This window comes from Geospiza fortis, unplaced genomic scaffold, assembly GCF_000277835.1.
Source record: "Geospiza fortis unplaced genomic scaffold, GeoFor_1.0 scaffold171, whole genome shotgun sequence".
NCBI lineage: Eukaryota > Metazoa > Chordata > Aves > Passeriformes > Thraupidae > Geospiza > Geospiza fortis.
In genome coordinates this window covers 9,695,171-9,715,325 of record NW_005054313.1, presented here as the reverse complement: position 1 = coordinate 9,715,325, position 20,155 = coordinate 9,695,171, and the positions used below count along the sequence as shown (strand labels likewise).

Genomic DNA, 20,155 nt, shown 5'->3' with positions numbered 1-20,155 from the left:
TGGGATCAGCCTCAAGCTGGCTGAGCCCATCTCCTGCCCAGCAAGGGTTAACTCGAGAGGAGGAATTGTTCCTCTGCCCATCCCCAAAGCAGAGGCATAAAGGGTTAAAGACGGGCAGGGAGAGCTCTCCAGCCCTGAGATTGGAGGCAGGAGTCATGGGGAAGGGGTATTTTTCAGGGCAGGGGTTCACCCCTCTGTCACCAGCCCCCCAGCCTGGAGATAGGTGAGTCGGGACGTGGGGAGCTCATGCCGAGGGGGGTGAATGATTCCTCAGGCTCCGGGAGGGCTCGGGGGGCTCTGAAGGGTCCCCCTGCCTGGGCTCAGCTCCACACCCCGGAGCCAGGAGCCAACCCAGAGAGCTGGAGATGCTGGGCCAGGGTCAGGCTGCGGGTGCGGGCTCTGCCCTCGGTTTGTGTCTCGCAGAAAAGAAGCGGTTAATGTTAAAGGAGCTCCAGAGGGCAGTGGGGATTGCGGGGATGCCCAGGAGCCTGCTGGGCACAAGGGCTCTGGGAGCCCTCCCGGGCGGTGCCGGTGCTTGTTGCTCTCCGTTACCGTGTGTGGGTTGTTGGATTTTTCACCTTGCGCCTTGGATGTATAAATAGCCCGAGTGATGGGTAGAGGCACGACTCGATCCAGGTGCTGGAGGTGCCACCTCCGAGAAGGAATGGGAGCGTTGGTGCCACGGAGGGGATTGGCACGAGGAGGGAGGGAGGGAGGGACAGCGGGCGAGCGTGGGCACGGGTGGGATCGGGGCTGCTCGGGCTGGTTGGCGTCGCCGAGGCTCTGCTGCCTGTCCCTGCCTGTCCCTGCCCCAGCCATCGCCATCCGCGCTCCTTCCCAGCAAACGCCTTCTCCAGCAAGCGACTGTGGCCGCTGGCCGGCAGCAGGGGATCGGTGTGACAGCCCTGCTGCTCTCCCGACTCGCGGGGGGAAGTTCGGGCATTCCGGGAAGAGCCCCACTCTATGGATCTCCCTCCATCTCCCGTTCCTCTGCACCACCTCCAGAGCCCGGCTGTGGCTCTGCAATGATACCCCTTCCACAGCCCCATCCCAGCCCTCCTGCCAGCCTTAACCCTCTCCTCACTGCTCTGCACCTTGCAGCAGCCCTGACCTGACCTTCACGCACGCTGGAGACGGCACTGGGGCAGCAGTGTGGCCGTGCCTCGAGCCACCTCCTCCAGCACGGGGCTGCACGGACCTACAGGAGTGCCCAGCCCACCCCCACCCAAAAGCAGCTATCCCAGCCCATCCCCACCCAAAAGCAGCTATCCCAGCCCATCCCCACCCAAAGGCAGCTATCCCAGCCCATCCCCACTCAAAGGCAGCTCTCCCAGCCCATTCCCACCCAAAGGCAGCTATCCCAGCCCCTATCCTAGCCCATCCCTATCTCAGAGCAGCCCATCCCCACCCCATGACAGCTGCCCCAGCCCATTTGCACCTTACAGCTGCTATTCCAGCCCTTACCCACCCCAACAGCAGCTATCCCAGCCAGCATCACTGCCCAAACCTTTCTTCCCCCTGCTTCTTCCCTGTCTGTTCCCTGGCTCCAAGAGCGCTCTGTGTCCCTGTCCTGCACCTCTTGCAGCTTGGGTGGCCAGAGCAGCCGTGCCAGGGGCAGGCCCAGCTCCTCTCCCAGGGTGGGCTGGGGCACAGCAGGAGGAGTGGCTGGGTTGGCTGTGCCTGCTCACCTGCTGCTCCTGGCTCCCTCCTGGATCCCGCTGGCACAGCTGCTGGATGCCATGGAGGAGAGGGGGCCTCTGGAGCTCTCACGATGAGCAAGGCCAAGAGGGAGATGTGCTCCTGGGCTAAAGCCCACAGAGAGTTTTCCCCATAGCAGCCGCCTGCTCCAGGGCTCGGGCAGCCCCAGCTCTCGCTGGGTCCCATGGAACAGGCAGGAGGTGACTGGAGGAGACAGTGGAGCTGCTTTTACAGATCCTGGGGAAGCATCAGGTTTTCCAGGCCTTCTTGTGGACGGATTAATTACTCAACAAATGGCTGTACCACTGTAACACCGTACTGTGCTGCAGTTACTCTACACCTGTAATGTAATTACTGTGTGATACCTCTAATTACCACTGTTTCCTGGAAGGTTAACAGCATCACTGAAGGACTTCTGTTTCCTTTAGTGTCCTGCTTCACATAGCCACAGTGGCATTGCTGAAGTTAGTGCTGCTCCATGTAAGTGACAAGTATAAAATCCTCTAACTTGAGACTTTAATTCAGGGCTTGATAAATCACTTTACAATAACACCACAATTATAGTGTAATTACAGTTGTTGAATTATAAAACACAACACAACCTGTTGGGGCTCAATGAGGTACGTTGGATGACCACTGGGTGCTGCTCTTTGGTGGGACCCTGTCCTTGGAGGCAGAGTTGGCAGTGGGCACATCTCTCTGAATATTTAGGTGGAAAACACCCAAATGTTCCCAGCTTGGCCGGGATGGGTGTTTGGTCTCTCCAACACACCCAGTGCACTGAGTCAGCAGCTCTCCTTTGTTCTCTGCTGAGCCTCGAGCAGGGTTCAAGCAGAAATGGCTTTTGGTGGGAAAAGAGCCAGAAGAGCCTTTCAGGTAGCTGGGATGAGAGAGAAAAGGGCTCCAAATGTTTAACTCAAATCAAACAACCCAAGAAAAACAAAGGGAGAAAGAAACGGAGGGCCATGACCTCAATTTTCTTCTTAGTCAATTTTTTCCACTTTCTTTCCAAAGAGAGAGAGTAAAAATTGGAACTTTTGGCAGGGAATGGCTGTGGGGAGAGAGATGTCTGTGCCTCTGCACCGTGTGACCATGCCTGGGGACATGCCTTACCCCCAGGCAGTGCTGGTGGCTGTTTGAGCCTGCTGCCTGTTGGGCAGTGCCAGGGCATGTGTGGTACGGAGGGGACAGGGGTGTCTGGGGACGGGGCTCACTTGGGGAAGGGACAAACACCAGCCAGAGTCCCCCCTTCCCAGTGCTTCCCCAGCCCCCAGGCACTGTCAGCAGCATGGTGTGGCCTCTGTCCCTTGTCACCAGGAGAAGGCTGGGTGGCACAGAGGTGTCTGTGTCTGAGCAGTGTTAATTGTCAGCTTGACTCGGGCAATTGAATAAATGCTGATAAATGTCACTGAGGGTGACATCATCATCTCCCCTTCAGCCCAGGCAGGGAGTGTGTGGCTCTCTCCATCCCTGGGGACAGGAGGTCACACCAGTGTGGCTTCACAGTGGGGGGAGTGCCCTGCCTTGAGCAGAGACCCCAAGCACTGTGCTGGGGTGAATCCTGGGTGATTCCCACCTTCAGGAGCAGCAATCAGGAATGACCAACGGGACCTCTCTGGGCCTGCATGGGATGCATGGAGTGTATTGGTGCAGCATGGCTGTGGTGGGGGAGCCCTGCCATGAGCCCCACCAGTGGCTCAGGCCTCCCTCTGGCCTCACCAGCATCTTGGCCACCATCCCTTGCCCCTCCCATGCCCCATCCAGACAGCATCTCCTACCTGAGTAAGGATCAGGCAGGGCAGCAGGTCACTGTCCCTGTCACAGGGGCTGGGGAGCTTGGCTTTGTTTTGCTCATTCTCGTGGTGAAGCACAGACATGGTTCTGTTTAACCATCCTGCATGGGTTTTTCCATCATTTTATTCACGTGTCAGTGCTGGTCAGTGCCTTGGCATCCTGCAATGGACGTGTGTACAATGAGCTTTCCTCTCCTGGGCTCCACAGGAGTGTCCTGGCAGAGGCCAAAGGCTTTCCCCACTGAAGCACTCATGTCCTTTGTCTCAGGGCTGTGGTCATTGTCCTGAGGTGGGGACAGTCCTTGGCTGAGCTGGAGGGTCCCCACAGGGAGCAGGGACAGAGTGAGGAGGTGCAGGACTGGGCTGTGCCTTCCAGGACATGATTCCTGTGCTCCAGCATTGTCCAAGGGATGCTCAAATAGCAAAATGCCTGTGGTTGCCATCAGACTGGGCTGACCTCTGCTCTGGGGGTCAGGCTGGCCATGGCTCCCTGGGGGATGTGCCCCTGAGCACCCAGCCCTGCCCTTGGGGATGTAAGGTTCCTGATGCAGCCCAGCCCCTGCCACCCCACAGAGCCCTCACTTCCCTGGCAGCCCTTCCCCTCCCCCCATATTGCTATTAGTTATAGCAGTAGGACCCACAATTACTCATTTTTTTGTCATTTCTATTCTGTTTCTTCATCAGAATGCAAAACATTAAATATCGCTCTGGTAATTATGGTTAATTTCATAACCTGCACCTTAATTGGATTGGTCTCTGATGGGGAATTCTCGTAGGAGGGAGAAGCAGAAATATTTTGACGTGATCTATTCTTTCAGCTCTTTGTTTGGATTTGAGATGTCGAGTGTGAAATGGGAAACAACCGATTTAGACCTCAGAGGCAACCTGGGGGTGGTGAGCAAAGCCTGAGCATTCCAGAGGTACTTCTCACCCTCCAGCAGCCAAACCTCTCCCTCCTGTACCCAAACCCAGCCTTTCTCCACCCCTCCTTTGGATTGCGAATAGTCACAGAGAGCCAGATCCGTCTGGTCTACCCAAAATATGAGCCTGAGGAGCTGGGGAGGCATCACAGTAGGCACTAGCCTGGTGCCTTGTTCTGCTGGCCAGTGCTTTGTGTGCTCTAGCACAGAGCAAGGCATGGCACTCCACAGGACCCCTCTGGGTCTGGGGACCTCAGGGATGTGAGGGACACCCACAGGGACACCTCTTTTCTGCTGGGAATTGGGCAGACAGCAGTCCACAGCCATTCCCAGGGCTGCAGAGGGACAGCACTCCCCTTGTGCCGTGGTGGACTGGGCGGTCTCAGTGCTGCTGCCCAGGGCAGCCAGTCCTGGGGGGCCCCCAGTGCTTGTCTGGGGCTGTGCCATGGGGTGCACGTCCCACTGAGCTGGCATCTCCCTGCCACTTCGGGCCTGAGCTGTCCCACAGAGCTGGCATCTCCCTGCCACTTTGGGCCTGAGCTACGGCTCGCTCCGGGAAGCGCAGAATTGCGCTGCCATTAGGTGCTGCCATTAAACTGATTTGTGCTCAGCCTGTTTATCCTCCTCAATGGGAAACGGCAGCGAAATGGAAACCCTGGCCTCACATTTCCCACTGCATTCCGTGCACTGGATTTCCCTGTGATTACTTTTGTTCTCACGTACAGCCCAGAGCGCAGGCTCCGTGTCATTATCCACAGTGCTGGGAGAGGAGAAAGGGCAGAAAGCATTGCAGCAGCTCAGGCACAACACAGCAAACCCACCCCACAGCTGCCTCCTTTTGAGGGCAGTGGGGAGCTGCTCCATCCCCATGGTGGGTCTCTCTTTCTTTCTATGCTCACGGGCTCAGCGTGTGCTGGAAAGGCTGAGGAATGCATGGCTGAGCCTGCCACTGTGCTGACACTGCCACCCCTTGTCATGGGCATTAGAACAGCTCTGCCTGGCACAGCCCCATACCTGCCAAGGATTTCTGTCAGCCCAAACCCTGTCCAGGCCACATCCCTCAGCACCTCCCTTCCTGCAGGATTTGGGCTGGGAGGGGCTGGTAGCCCCTTGCCCGCCCTGCCTGGCTGTGTGGGTTCAGCTGGAGGCAGGACGGGCAGGCTCAGCCGTGGCTCAGCACAGTTTGTTTTTATCTAATCCATTTTATTGTTGAATGAAACAATAACAGCAAATACAGGCCCTGAAGACAAGCTATAAATAATGCAAAAATCAAACAAGTGAGAGAGGGGGAAAGAAAAAGGAATTATACATGTAAAACCAGCCCAGAGAAAACCAGGCTAGGAAGAGGAATCTTCCCTCTGCACTTGCTATTGCTCATGCTTTCTTTGCCTCCCTTTTTTCTCCATTTCTCTCTCTGGAATTTCCTGCGGCACCAAATTTGTGATTATGTGAACAAAACTTAATAACAAATGGGAAGGGGAGAGAGAGAGAGATGTGGCTTGCGGGAAGGAGTGGGGAAATGAGATGGATGGAGTGAACTGGGGCTTCCATCTCTAACCGTGCCTTGAAGCACAGCCATGCTCCTGCCCCCTGCTCTGCCCCGTGTCCCTGGGGCTGTGCAGCAAGGACAGCTCTGCTGGTGCCACCCATGCTCATGGGAGCCCTGGCAGCAGGGCACACACTGTCCCTTGACCCTTGTCTCACTGGTGGGTGATCCCAGAGCCAGCTCTGCCGGGCTGGGCTGCACTTGGCTTCTCCCAAAGGCTTCCCAGGCCACTTATTTTAGGCAGCAGTATAAAAATACCAGGGCTGGTCCTAAGTGGGGTAAATCAGCAGGTTTCCCTGAGGTCAGCAAAGCTGACTGCTTTATGTCCTATGTCCTTTGAAGTTCTCTTGCCACTATCCCAAAGGTTTCCAGAGGAAAGGAGCAGCCCTTGTACTTTTTTTTGGTATCCTGTGCTGGTTGTAGGGGAATTCGAGGGATGTGCCCTGGGAACCAAAGTGATGCTGTAAGTACAGTCTTAGCTTAAATTAAATGGAAGGAATATGACTGGTCCCTGGACCTGCTGTTCCTCAGCCTTTGGGACTTTGATCTGGGGTTTCAACCTTTGAGCAGTGGCAGGGATGCAGTAGGGACACAGTGGTTTGGAGTGGTGGCATTTAGAGGGGGTCACATCCCAAAGCCTCAGCACTGTTCTCTTTGGCCCTTGGGACCAGGGTGTTGGGCTGGTTTGGCATTTGCTGTCCTGAGGCAGCCCTGGGTAAATGAGGGCAGGAGGCATTGGTGGGGCTCCCCCAGCTCTGCCTGCTAGCCCTGGGTTAGTGCTGCTGGAGCTGCTGCTGCCCCAGCCCTGCTGTGGGCACTGAGCAGAGCTCTGGGGAGCTGTAGAGCCATGGGATGCCTTTTGGTAGCTGGACTGGGTGTTCCCAGGCAGGGAGAAGTAGGAGGGAGCAGCTCGTCTTTCCTGCCCCCGGGTGTGGTTTGTGGGTGGCCAGGAGCCGTGGCTCAGCCTGGCAGAGCTGTGTGCTCCTCGCTGCTGGGGCACTGCCCGTGGCCCAGGCTGCAGCCTGGGGCTGGGGGAGCAGGGAGCCCCTGTCCCCAGCCCAGCCCTCAAGGCAAGCCCACACAGCGGTGCCATCTGCTCCTGGCGGGGCTGAGAGGCGCTCTGGCTGTGGGGTGACTTTGTTCAGCTGCTTTTCTGCCGTGTCAGGTGCTGTGCTGCCCTGCACACGGGTCCAGCTCAGGCTCTGTGCAGCTGGGCTCTGGCTGATTCAGCAGCTCTGGGGCTGTGTGCTGGGAGGGAGGGCTGTGCCCTGCAGGGCTGTGCCCATCCTCCAGCCCCAGCCCCAGCCCTGCCACGCCGTGCAGGGCGGCTCAGGGCAGCTCAAGGAAGCACAGAAGGCGTTTGGGCCATGGACACGTTGCAGGGGATGCCTTTGCAATGTCATTGTGACCCTGGTGCTCTCCCAGCAGGAAACTCCTTGGACTTTGTTTCACCTCTTCAGGGCAAGTGTTTCCATTGCCCTGAGAAGAGCCTGGGGTTTTTCCATGCCTCTTTCCCAGCTTTCTCAGCTTTCCTGCAGGGAAAAAGAACCGTCTAGGGAGACCCTCATGCTACACTGCAGCCTCCTGTACACAGTGCCCACTGATCAGAGTGCAAGGTGAGCTGCCTGCCTTCAGTGAGCACTTAAAACATCCTGGTGACCCAGCCCATATCCACAGAAGCAGCAATCCCAAGGAAATTTGCCAAAATAAAGGAAGAAGAAGGAGAATCTCCATTCAAATGGTGCATGTCCTTCCCAGCCTCCAGCCATCTCTTCCTGACCCAGCCCTAGAAGTCTCCAGCCAGCCCCTGGGAGCTATTCCCTTGGCAAACACAACTCCCCTGCTCTTTGGCTCACATAAGGAATAAAAAATGAGCCTTCTCCAGGCTCACCTGACGTGGGAAGCATTGAACCACCAGTTCAGGCAGTGGCTGTGGCAGCAGTGACCAGTCCGTGTCCTGGCCACCTCCACCCATGAGCAGGGCAGCATGGCTGGCCCTGAGCCCCAGCCCCACTCTGCACTGCACCCTCACCCCCCTTGTTTATCTTGTGCTGGCTCAGGGCTTTACAGCCCCTGACATCCACAGCTGCCTTTGCAATTACTTATTGATCCCTTGTCAGGATGTTTTCTCTGCTGATGGCGCTGAGGCATGTGCAGCCAGAGAGAGAAAAGAGGCTCAAAACGAAGGAGCACAGGTAGGAGGAGGGTGAGGAGCTCTTGCACAGATGTGATCACAGCAAGAAACAGCCTCAGCAAAAACTGCTCTGAGCTTCAGCGTCCTGCAGAGACAACCAGGATCTCCTTCCCGTCGTCCTGCTCCAGTAACCCGCCTGAAAATGAAAGCCACTCTCCAGCCTGGCTCTGGGCCGCTGCTGGCTGTCCCTGTCTGTACATAGCTGTCCTGGCATGGGGTCAGGTAGATCCACAGTCCAGGTTTAAACCAGTAGGCAGCTGGGCCAGAGCCTCCCCTTACCAGCATTCCAGCCCCTCAGCCCATGTTAGAGCTCTTCTCCTCCCCTGGGCATCTCCATTTTTTCTGCTCTTCTTGCTCTCTGCCTTGGTGCTTTCCTGACTGACTGCAGCACTGGGGACACCCCATTTTGGGTGGCAGAGCCTGTTTCCATGAGGAAATGCCTTTGCAGGGCGCTCCCATGGGCCAGCCATGACCAAAATCTGGTGCCAGCCGGGCGGTGTCAGTGCCGGAAGGGGATTTGCATCTTCAATTCTTCCTCGTGCTCTTTTACAGCTCCAGAGCAGCTGCCAGAGCAGATCAGGTTGCCCCACACCTATTCCAGGCTCCCACCTCGGAGCTGCTGAAAGCAGATACTCCAGGAGGCTGAGCAAGAGCTCCCAGCTGGAGAGCTGTGCCTTCCTGTGGGAAGGGGAGCGGTGACCCCAGCAGCTGGTGGTGCTGGGGGTGGGCTCTCCTCTGGCTGACCTGCCTTGGCTCACTGCCTTGCACAACTTGCTTGTGTGTCCCCACCACCCTGAGGGGTCCTTCTCATCTTCTGCCTGTTTCTCCCCCATTCTTTCACCCTCCTGTGCTGCTCCTGGATGATTTTGGGGCCAGGCCAGGACACAGGGCAGGCCTCTAACCCTTTGTTAGCAGCCCATCCATTAATGAAGGTCCAGAGGGGTGTGGTGGCAGGTCTCCATCGCCCAGGCCAGTGCTGTGCCACCCTGGCTGTGCCCTGAGAGCACTCAGGAATCACTTCATGCTTTCCCTCTTTGATTTCTTCTTCCCCATGTGAAGCATGGTGGTTCCAGAAGGGAAACCACCACCTCTGCCTGATGCTCCCACCCATTGCTGCCCATCCTTGAGCAGGGGGGAGAAGGGCAGTTACTGCCAATGCCTGCACTCTTGGGACTGGGTGGGAAAAGAGGAGGAGGATGAAGCAGATAGGGTAGAGAGGAGGGAGAGACAAAGCAAAAGGGCCCACAAATGCACACTGGACACAGGGGAGATGATAAGAGGAGGAAATGGGCACAAACGTGTTTGGCAAATTAAAGCTGCTCCCTTTGTTTTGCTGCTTTGCAGATAGCTACAGAAACAGTGCAGAGCCCAGGGTCTGGGTAAGAAACTCCTCTACCAGCAGGAAAGGTTGTTAAATATTTATTTGTAAACCTGAAGTCTTTGTCTCTAAAATGTAGTGAAGTTCAATAAAATTTGATTTAGCTGGAGCAGCTTAGAGGAGGTGGGAGCATGGACTCGGGGAGCTGTGTCTCGTTGGCTTTGTATGAAGCCATCATGGCAGAGATGGGGTGAGCCCATGGCTGAACTCGTCCCCCCACTGCAGCCCAGTGAGGATGCCCAGCACTGTCCAACTCACTCCTGTGCACAGCTGGGAGCAGCAGGTTGGCTCCTGCAGGGACAGGGTGGGGACACTGGGCCCCCCTCCCTGCTTGCTTTGTCCTAAATTGCCTGTTGTGGCTCGATGCTCTCAGAAGCATCTGGTTCAAGGGTGAACATCTCCAGCCCTGTAATTTATGGCTGCCAGGTGGGCTTAGAGCTGACTCGGGGATTTTTGCCTCCTGCTCTCTCCCTGTCAGCACAGCAGATCGCTCCCTGCTCGGCGGGGTGGGGAGCAGGGGACAGCCCAGGGACAGAGGTGACAGTGGTGGGCATGGCCAGGTGGCTGCCCCACCCCTTGGGGCATCCTCAGGAGCACACTCAGGGGCAGAGCCTGGGCTCCCTTTTGGGTCATCATCCAAGTTTGGCTTTCCTGGGGCTGTTCCTCCCACCCCAGGGCAGCCTGTGCCTGTCACACCAGAGCAAACCCCACGCACGTCAGCGCTTCAGTCTGGCCCCAGGCTGCATTTCCAGGCACAGGCCCAGAATGGCATCTTCCCTCCCAGCAGTGAGCCCAGGCAGAGACACTGGGCAGGCCCTGCTGTATTTAGCACCAAGGCAGAGCTCTGGTGCCTCCATCTGCGCCTCTTGGGCCGAGGCCGGGACCTTCCCGCGGGAGGGGACTGTGCTGAGAGCGCTCAGCCCTGGGCAGCAGGTGGTGAGGACAGGGGTCAGTGGCTGCCATGGCTCTGAGCATGAGTTTTGCTTTGGCTTGCACTGGGTTTGCTGTCACCTAAAGGCAGCGAGCCTGGCAGCTGCTGCTTTTTTTGTCCATTCTTTTTTTGTGGTTGAGGAAGGAGAACCACGCTCATGCCAAGGGCTGGGCTGTGCATCACGGCCACGGCCCCTTCCTCTGCTCCTGCCTGGCAGCTCCTGCTGGGCCATGGCTGGCACCCTGGAGGGCAGCTTGGGCATGTTTCAGGGTCTTCCTCACAGTAAATCTGGGAGGGCTTTGTGGAAAGCCCTTCCTGCAGGTAGCAGTTGTGCAGGGGCTGTAAAGCCATGCATGCATTGTTGGCCCACAGCTCACACAAAAATCACAGTTTGAGTCGTTTTTAGAAGGGCATCTCTTAATATCCACATCACCTTGAGGCACAACTATTTCTCTCCGAATCAGGCAGAGGTAAATGGGAGCCAGAAGTGATTTAAAGCTCATCTTAGCTCAGAATTTTCCAGCTTATTTATTGTCTTTCTCCCAAAGCTCTTCTGTGACTCTGGCTATTAAGATTACGGATGTTTTTGTCAGGGATTGTATTTATCACGGATTTAAATTTAGCTGAGAACTAATAACATGTGAGGTGTGTCTAGACTTTAATTCTGGGCTGTGCTCGTCGGTAACGCCACACAGATTCTGCTTCATTCATCTGTGGCCTCCTTGCTGATTTTTTACTCACTGATACCGCACAGCTCTGACCCTGCCGAGGCTGCGCTGGGGATGACAGCACAGGACAAGGTGCTTTGGAGGTGCAATCCCCTTCCTGCTGCTGGAGAGGCAGGATTGAGCCTGGGGAAAGTTGGTCTGCAGGATTCAGCTCTGCCCCCTCCCTGTGGCCAGCAGGGACCAGAACAGAGCAGCACATGCAGGCAGAGCGGAGCTTTTGGCCCGGCACACAAACAAGGCTGATGCCTGGCACTCTTAATGAGCTGAGTGTTTTCAGTCCTGCTATAATTAAGCCCCTCAGACTGTATTTTGTTTTGCATGCCGTGTTTTGCTGTATTTGATGGCTTTCTCAGCACGGCTTTGAGGAGCAGGAATTGGTTTCTGAGAAAAAAGGCTGCAGGCGAGCCAGCGCTCAGGAACAAGCGTGTGGTGGGAGGGCAGTGCCCAAGAGGCTCCTGGCCATGGGCACCCACTGGCAGCCCAGCCCCAGCCAGGGCTGCAGCAGGAGCCTGGGGAACAAATCCATGTGCAACCTGGGCCATGCCAACCAGGGGGCCACCCTGGCTCCAGGGCACCGGCCCCAGTCCCAACGCCACCCCAGCAGCATGGCAGAGGTAGCAGCAACCCCCTTGTATCTGTGCTGCTGCCCAGCACCAGGGAGGTGATGACATGGGAGATGATGGATTGTAAATACCCAGCAAATGGCTGTTTGCAGCCTGGCTGGGGCCCAGGCACTCCCACTGGAAATGTTTCCACTGGACTGGGACATGCTGGCCCAGGGCCAGCAGGAGGGAGCTCAGCATCACAGCCAGGGGAGCTCGGCAGGACCAGCTCCCATCCCTGCACCCCTCACTGTGGGGTGATGTGTTCCCCATGGAGCAGCCCCACTGCAGAGGGGAGCAGGGAAAAAGGGGGGGTGGGGGGGGTGGAAGGGGACAGTGAAATGGGAGGAAACCACAGAGGGTTCCTCTGGGGACACTCCAGGCCCTCACGGCCCATCACCAGCTGTGCCGAGGCTGGTGGTTTCCAAGATGGTGCTGGTGGACATTTTTATGGCCAGTCCATCATCTCCCATCCTTATATCTTACAAAGAAATTTTGAATAATTTTTGGGGAACAAAAGTGATCCTTGGGTCATATATCTGTATGAAATGATGAATATGAGCAGATGCAATGGCAGGAATGTGCAGAACGTGTACCAGCCCCATAAATAGTGCTAGAGCAGGGAGAGTAATGGACAGGATATACAGTGATGGATACAAACAGAGCCAATGGAAGTAATGGATTGGGTGTGTTTGGTGATAGCCATAAATAGCATTAGTGGGAGTAGTGCAGAGAGTAACATAACAATAGATATAAACAAGGGCTGGAGTAGCTGGAGATCTAATATGCAATATTGATATGATTTGATTCCTCATAACAGCCTGAACAAGGAAATAAATGCAACAAAGGCAGAGTGACAAGGAGCATCCGCTTCTGCCCGGCCAGGATGGCTCTGGGCTGGGGCACAAGCCAGGCCATGAGTCCCCAGGGAGGTCTCCCAGTCCTCCCTGGGGACATCAGCAGGAGGCTGGGTCTTTCCCAGGCAGCTCCCTCATTATCCAGAGCCCCCCTGGACCTGACTTGAGGCTACAGCTTGCTCTTGTAGGCAGTGTCTGCCCAGTTGCTGTTTCTGGGTGGGGGGAAAATGGTTTGGGTCTGCCCTTGCAGGCTGGCATGGTGGGAGGCAAGGAACTGGCCCTGGGGACCCACTGAGAGCAGCTGGGGCATGGGGGAGCACAGAAGGAGGGAGCAGGCTCCCACTGAGCTGTCAGTGCTGCTCGCCCCAAGTGGGGCTCCCCAGATGCTCCATCCTCTGCTCAGCTCCTCTGTTTGCAAAGCAGTCTTTATATTCAGGCTCCATCTACAGGGAACGGAATAATTTCAAGAGCTTAAAATAGGATGTAGATAGATGTGTTTCGTATTAAATTATTTTTTTAAGAAGCAGAGGAAGCTGTATGACACAGATTCCTCAAGGCCTTCCACTCAAAAGTCTGTGCACGTTCAACCATCAAGTAGAAAGTCAGGGAGTGGGGAGGAGAGAGGGTCTTGAAGCCAAAGGGCCGCATTTCAGCTGGAAAATGAGACCCTCTGCTGTGCATGGGCGGTGCCTTTTGCCTTCCCATCACCTCTGCCAGGACACCAGAGCTTTTGCCTTGGCTGTGCCCGTTGTTTGCTCACGTGCCCCTTGCTCTTTCTCCCGCTGTTACCTGCAGGTGAGAGATAGGATGGTAGCTGGGGAGGCGAGTATGCGCAGCCCGGGCCCCGCCACGGGCGCCCCGCCGCGCTGCGAGTGCTCCGCCCAGGAGCGCGCCGTCCTGTGCCACCGCAAGCGATTCATGGTCGTGCCAGAGGGGATCCCCACCGAGACCAGGCTGCTGGACTTGGGCAAGAACCGCATCAAGACGCTCAACCAGGATGAATTTGCCAACTACCCTCACCTGGAGGAGCTGGAGCTAAACGAGAACATTATCAGTGCCATTGAACCTGGGGCTTTCAACAACCTCTTCAACCTCAGGACGCTGGGGCTCAGGAGTAACAGACTCAAGCTGATCCCTTTGGGGGTGTTTACTGGACTCAGCAACCTTACCAAGCTAGACATTAGTGAGAATAAAATTGTGATCCTCCTAGATTACATGTTCCAGGACTTGTACAACCTGAAGTCTTTGGAGGTGGGTGACAACGACCTCGTCTACATCTCCCACCGGGCCTTCAGTGGCCTCAACAGCCTGGAGCAGCTGACCCTGGAGAAATGCAACCTGACCTCCATCCCCACGGAGGCCCTGTCTCACCTTCACGGCTTGATCGTGCTGCGGCTGCGCCACCTGAACATCAACACCATCCGGGATTACTCATTCAAGAGGCTGTACCGGCTCAAGGTCCTTGAGATCTCACACTGGCCCTACCTGGATACCATGACATCCAACTGCCTCTATGGGTTGAACCTGACCTCCTTGTCCATCACCCACTGCAACCTGACGTCCATCCCGTACGTGTCGGTGAGGCACTTGGTTTACCTCCGGTTCCTGAACCTGTCCTACAACCCCATCGTCACCATCGAGGGCTCAATGCTCCATGACCTGCTCAGGCTCCAGGAGATCCAGCTGGTGGGAGGGCAGCTCACCACGGTCGAGCCCTTCGCCTTCCGCGGCCTCAATTACCTGCGCATCCTGAACGTGTCAGGGAACCTGCTGACCACCCTGGAGGAGTCAGCTTTCCACTCGGTGGGCAACCTGGAGACGCTCATCCTCGACAACAACCCCTTAGCCTGCGACTGCCGGCTGCTCTGGGTTTTCCGGCGGCGATGGAGGTTGAACTTCAACAAGCAGCAGCCCACCTGCTCCACCCCCGAGTTCGTCCAGGGCAAGGAGTTCAAGGACTTCCCTGACGTCCTCCTGCCCAACTACTTCACCTGCCGCCGAGCACGAATACGGGACCGCAAACCTCAGCAGATCTTCGTGGACGAAGGCCACACGGTGCATTTTGTCTGCCGGGCAGATGGGGACCCGCCGCCCACCATCATGTGGCTGTCTCCCCGGAAGCACCTCATCTCTACCAAAACCAACGGGCGGCTCACTGTCTTCCCTGACGGCACGCTGGAGGTGCGCTACGCCCAGATCCAGGACAATGGCACCTACCTATGCATCGCCAGCAACGCGGGTGGCAACGACACCATGCTGGCCCACCTGCACGTGCGCAGCTACTCCCCAGACTGGCCCCACCAGCCCAACAAGACCTTCGCGTTCATCTCCAACCAGCCCAACGAGAGCGATGCCAACAGCACGCGCGCCACCGTGCCTTTCCCCTTTGACATCAAGACTCTCATCATCGCCACCACCATGGGCTTCATCTCCTTCCTGGGCGTCGTGCTCTTCTGTCTGGTGCTCCTCTTCCTCTGGAGCCGCGGGAAAGGCAACACCAAGCACAACATTGAAATCGAGTACGTGCCACGGAAGTCTGACGCGGGCATCAGCTCTGCCGACGCGCCGCGCAAGTTTAATATGAAAATGATTTAACCAGGCAACAATTTGCAAATAATAATGGTGTTGTTTTGTTTTGTTTTTTTTTAAAAAAAAGAACAAATGAACAAATAAAAAATAATTAACAAACATTGCTACAAACATACCGACCTCTCTCCTTCCACCGTGCCCTCTGCCCCTGTCCAAACCCACTGCGCCCGCACTGTCACCACCTCCTCCTCCTCTTCTTTATACCAGGAAAACATTCAGCCGATGTCTTCAGGACTCCTGTGTTTGTAAGGACTTTGTCTGATGGACTCTGGTGTCAGATATAACTCTGAGAGGGGAAAAACAACGGGGGGGTGGGAAAAAGAAAGGAAAAAGAAATAAAATCAATAAAAAAGTTACAAACTTTCTTCTGTAACTTTGATTTCAATAATTATGGATTTTTATGAAAACTTGAAATAATAAAAAAACCCTATTTCCTATAGATAGTTGGAATGAAAAATTTTGACTTCTTGATCTGTCCAGTTCTGTACCTGGCAAGTGCTTGCTTTCTTGCCTCAGAGGCACTCCCCAGATGCCTTGCCAAGAGCAGCCTCAGGCCAGGGCGAGTCTCCTGCTGACATCAAAGGCAGGAGATGCAGTGCAGTGCCCGGTGTGGCACCAAGGCAGGTCTGACTATTTTTCCTGGTTTTTCTAGTCAGTTCCCCTGGCCATCCCCAAAGCCTGCGGAGCAGGGCTGTGACCCTGATGTCCATAAGCAGCATGGAGCAGGGCTGTGCTTTCCTGCCCTCTGTGTGGGAGGTGGATGCAGAGCCCCATTGCAGGGCTGGCCCTGCCCATGGCCTCCAGGTGAGGAGCCAGGGACACCAGGCTTTGCCTGGGTGGGGCTGGGTATCCTCCTGCTTCTTCCATGGGGAGAGGATCTTCTGCCAGCCTTTGCAGCAGTACCAGGGTGTGTCCTCTCCTATAGAGGACAAGCTGGCTCCTGTGCTTTGCACAGCTGTCCCTATGGGCAGGGATGTGTCACATCCATTGGCAGCACCCACTTGGGTGCCTCCAGCAACTGGTGCCTGGAGCAGCTCCAGCACTGCTCCCCACCTGCCTGAAATTCAGGACCTGATCACTGGCAGCCAGAGTCTCAAGTACCCTCAGGCACATCCAAGGGAATTCAGCTTCCAGGCTCACAGAGACCTTGTCTGAAAATGGAATTCCACAGGTCTATAGACACAGGCATAGGCTGAGGCAGAGAACAGGCACAGGCTGTGACACACTGCCCCTGCCAGGCAGCAGTGAGCCCATCACCATGGGCTCTGGTCACAGCAACATCCTGCCTCTGCTCTGCTCTGGGACTTGCATCAGGTCTGGAAGCACCATGGCATGGGTTGGGTTGGGTTGAAAGAGACCTTAAGGACCATCTCATCTCCACAAGAACAAAACACAAAACATCCCTGCAAATGGTGTCCATATGGGCACTGAAGGTTTTATCATCCTTACTGAATCAGCAGGTGCTTCCCAACCTTCCCAGCTGCCACCAAGAGGGTGGCACCACACTGACCCCCCTGGGCCACCCAGCCTCAGTGACACTTCTTAGGCAGAGCCCAGATTTTCATTCTGGATTTGTAAGGCACCTAAGGAGTCTCCAGGGATCAAAGTCACAACAAGATGGTAAAATGTAAGTGCCAGGAACCTGGGGCCCCAAGAGGGGAAAGAATGGATTTGCTTTTCTTTCAGCACTGTGCCATCCTTGAGGAACCAACCTGAAGCATCTGTGCTGCAGGGAGGGGGAGTTTTTGCTGATTTCAGCTTTCTGTTCAAACAAAACATTTTGTGTTTCTTTCTCCACAGCAAGTTTCAGAAGCTTTGATTTGTTCTTTCCTCATCTTTAACACATCCTTCCTTTGTAACTTTGAAACCAATACATTTTTTAAAAGCCTGTGGCTTTGTTTTGCTTTTTAAAAGAGCCAAAGCAAAATGCTCTTCATGAGCTTCCCCTCCCACCAGTGTTTAACCAATATTTCCAGCAAGCTAAACACAAAACTGCCAACAGCAACACACAAACCTAGGGCTGAAGCTGAAGGCAGGCTCCAGAGACTGCAGATCCTGCTGCAGGGGCTCAGAGCAGCACTCCCCTGGGACAGGCAGGGATGCACAAGGACCTCAGCCAAGTGGAGCCAAGCAAAAAAGAACTTTAGGCACAGAAAGCTCAGTCTGAGCCTGGTTGTCAGGACTGACACAAACTCAACCAGTGGCTCAGCAGAGAGGTGGGGGGGGGGGGTCTCCATGACCCTGGACAGCTACAGGCACTGGCCATCCAAAAAAGTTGCTTAATTGGCTCCAGTGATCACTTTTAATGCTGTAATGAAAAGACTTAATTCAACACACATAGATTTTAAAAAATACTAATAACCAAGTCCAATGAGGAATTTGCAATACATTACAGAGCACCAGCAATCAAAGGGGAGCCAAGCCTTTCACTGTCAAAAAAGGTTAAGAAAAAAAAAAGAAAATAAGAGAGCAAATGATTTCTTTTCCATAGAACATCTCAGGAATTTTCCCAGCCCAGCCCTGTCACAGAGCCCCACACCTGTCCCCAGCCCCACCACCTCTGCTGTTCAAACCCTCCTGGGGGAGGCCACACTGCTGCCTTGAATCCCAAGCTGCAGCTCAAATCCCTCATTAGTGAGTATGCCTGATGCTCTGTGGCACTGCCATACACTTTGTTACCCACACTGATTTTTTAATCTTCGATGCTTTGTGAACTAGATAATTTTTTTTCCAGTCACCATGTGATTGAAGCAGATGGATGGAGCAGAAGAAAAGCATCTCAGAGTGGCCAGCAACTAAGCTCAGCCATTTTCATAGCTGGTAAAAATGAGGAAAAAAACCAAACCCAAAGAATAGACTCTCTTTCTCTCCTTTGCTGAAATTTACAGTCTGTTTCTATTGCAGTTTAATCAGGGGTGAGAAAGCAGAGGCTGGATTCCAGCACTGTTCTTCAGGGAACCGTGGCCGATGTGTCAGAGCCAGACAGCAGTTTCCACTTGCTTCTTCTGAATCACAATAAATACAAAGCACTTTAGAAAACAGTTTAAAAGAGGTAGCAAAAAAACCCCAGGGAGTTGTGCTTAGGGCATGGAGGGCAAATGTGCCTTACCTCCTCTGCTTCCTAGACTGGGAGTGCCATGGGCATCTTGGTGACAGGCGGGGTGTGTGGGGACACAGCAGGGAGGAGGATGAGTGGTTACACAGCCCTTCCAGCCTGGGAACATCACCCACCCCGGCCCTTCCCTCCCCACCAGCTCCATGTGTTCCCCCACTGCAGGGTCCATGGCTGGCAGCTCTCGCCTCTGCCTGCGAGGCAGGAGCAGGTTCTGAGCACCCTGCAGGACACATTTACACCCACCCACTCCCTAACCCTCCCCAGCAATCCCTGTGCCCACTCAGCTCCTCTCCATGGATCACCAGAGGTACACAGAGCATGTACAGGGGTAAGGGTGACCAGAGAAGAGGGGTCAGGCTGGCCCTTCACCTTCCTGTGCCCACAGCCCCTGTGCTCTGCCCACAGCCCCTGTGCTCTGCCCACAGCCCCCCAGCTCTGCTCACAGCCCCCCAGCCCTGCCCACAGCCCCCTGGCTCTGCCCACAGCCCCCTGGCTCTCTGCCTGGGCTTGCTGCCTTCCCCTACTTCTATCAGGCCTTATCACACTTAATTTTACTCCTTCTCTCACTAACTGCCCTCTCTCTCTTATCTCAGCTTCAGAGCCAATATTTTACTCTCTCCCTTTTTCTTCCTTATCGCTCTTTTTTTTTTCTTTAAATACTTTCTGCCTTCTGTGCTGCTCCCTCGCTCTTCTGCCATTTCTCTCTGTCAAGAGCTCTCCTGTCTGCACCACGGCTGTGCTTCCTGCAGTCCCCTCTGCTCACAGGTTTCTCCCCCACATTTCTGCCTCCCTCCTCCCCTGGCAGGGTCTCATCCTGCTTCCACCACAGTGAGCAGCACACATTAAGGTGGAGGGGAAAAAGATCTTTGGGCTTTGATTCTCTTTTCTCTTATTTCCTCTATCTCCTGCCTTGTCCTTCTTTTTCCACCTCCACATGGGCTCTCCAGCCCTGCCCAGCCAGTTTGCCATGAGACAGGGCAGGGACATTGCAGTGCAATCCCTGCTCCCAGGACATAGCAGAGGAGAAGGGATTTGTGGTGCAGCCCCAGAGGAGATGGCTGGGGGAGCAGCCCTGTTTCCCCTCCCCCTGGCCCTGCCAAGGTACACATAACTCCTCTAAGAGAAAGCCTATTGCTTTCCCCTCTTTTTCCTGGATCTGTATCTGTATGCTTATGATAGATTTACTGTGATTCTATCAGTTTATGATTAAAACCCATAAATTTTACTAGGCCTTTTTCTTATTTTCCATAATCCTCAGGATTCAAGGCAATCAAATTTTAACTGGAAAGCATGGGCTGTGCTGTTAGTCCCAGTGTAATGGGGAAAGGTTCATTCCTCAATCCACCCCTATTATTGGTGGTACTGAAGAAATACTGTCCTGTGAAAGAGATTTTTTCCTCAGTTCCCTTTAAAACAATGTCCTTACCTGAGAAAAGGATTAGAGGAACAACACAAACTGTGACTAAAACACAGTTTGCCCTGCCACTGTGGTTTGTTCCCATCCTGAGGTTTCCAAGCAGAGTTTCCCTGCAGATTTGGGCGGGTGCTGAGGGTCTCAGGGTGACCAGCTTGCAGTGAACAGGGTGGCAGGTCCCAGCCAGCTGCTCCATGTCAGCTTCCACCACCAGGCAGTGGGTAGCTCCAGCCCCTCTGGAGATTTCATCATGTGCCTGTTACGATCCAGGTAATAAGACATTTCATTCAAATGAGCAAATTTATTCCAGTGGCACTTTAATAACAAAATCAATTAAACTACACTTCCCAGCAGGGCTTTATCATATGCTATAGCTACAGCATATTGCCT

General features: G+C 54.8%; 1 protein-coding gene across 1 annotated transcript in view; it reads left to right on the top strand.

Moving 5' to 3' along the window:
• The window catches only part of LINGO1 (leucine rich repeat and Ig domain containing 1), a 141,725-nt gene extending 126,032 nt beyond the window's left edge, over positions 1 to 15,693 (top strand). The window contains exon 5 of the mRNA XM_031055874.1: positions 13,443 to 15,693. Coding sequence (XP_030911734.1) covers positions 13,455 to 15,242 — 1,788 coding nt within the window. The 5' untranslated portion in view covers positions 13,443 to 13,454 and the 3' untranslated portion in view covers positions 15,243 to 15,693. The remainder of the gene's footprint in view (positions 1 to 13,442) is intronic.
• Positions 15,694 to 20,155: the final 4,462 nt, after the last annotated feature.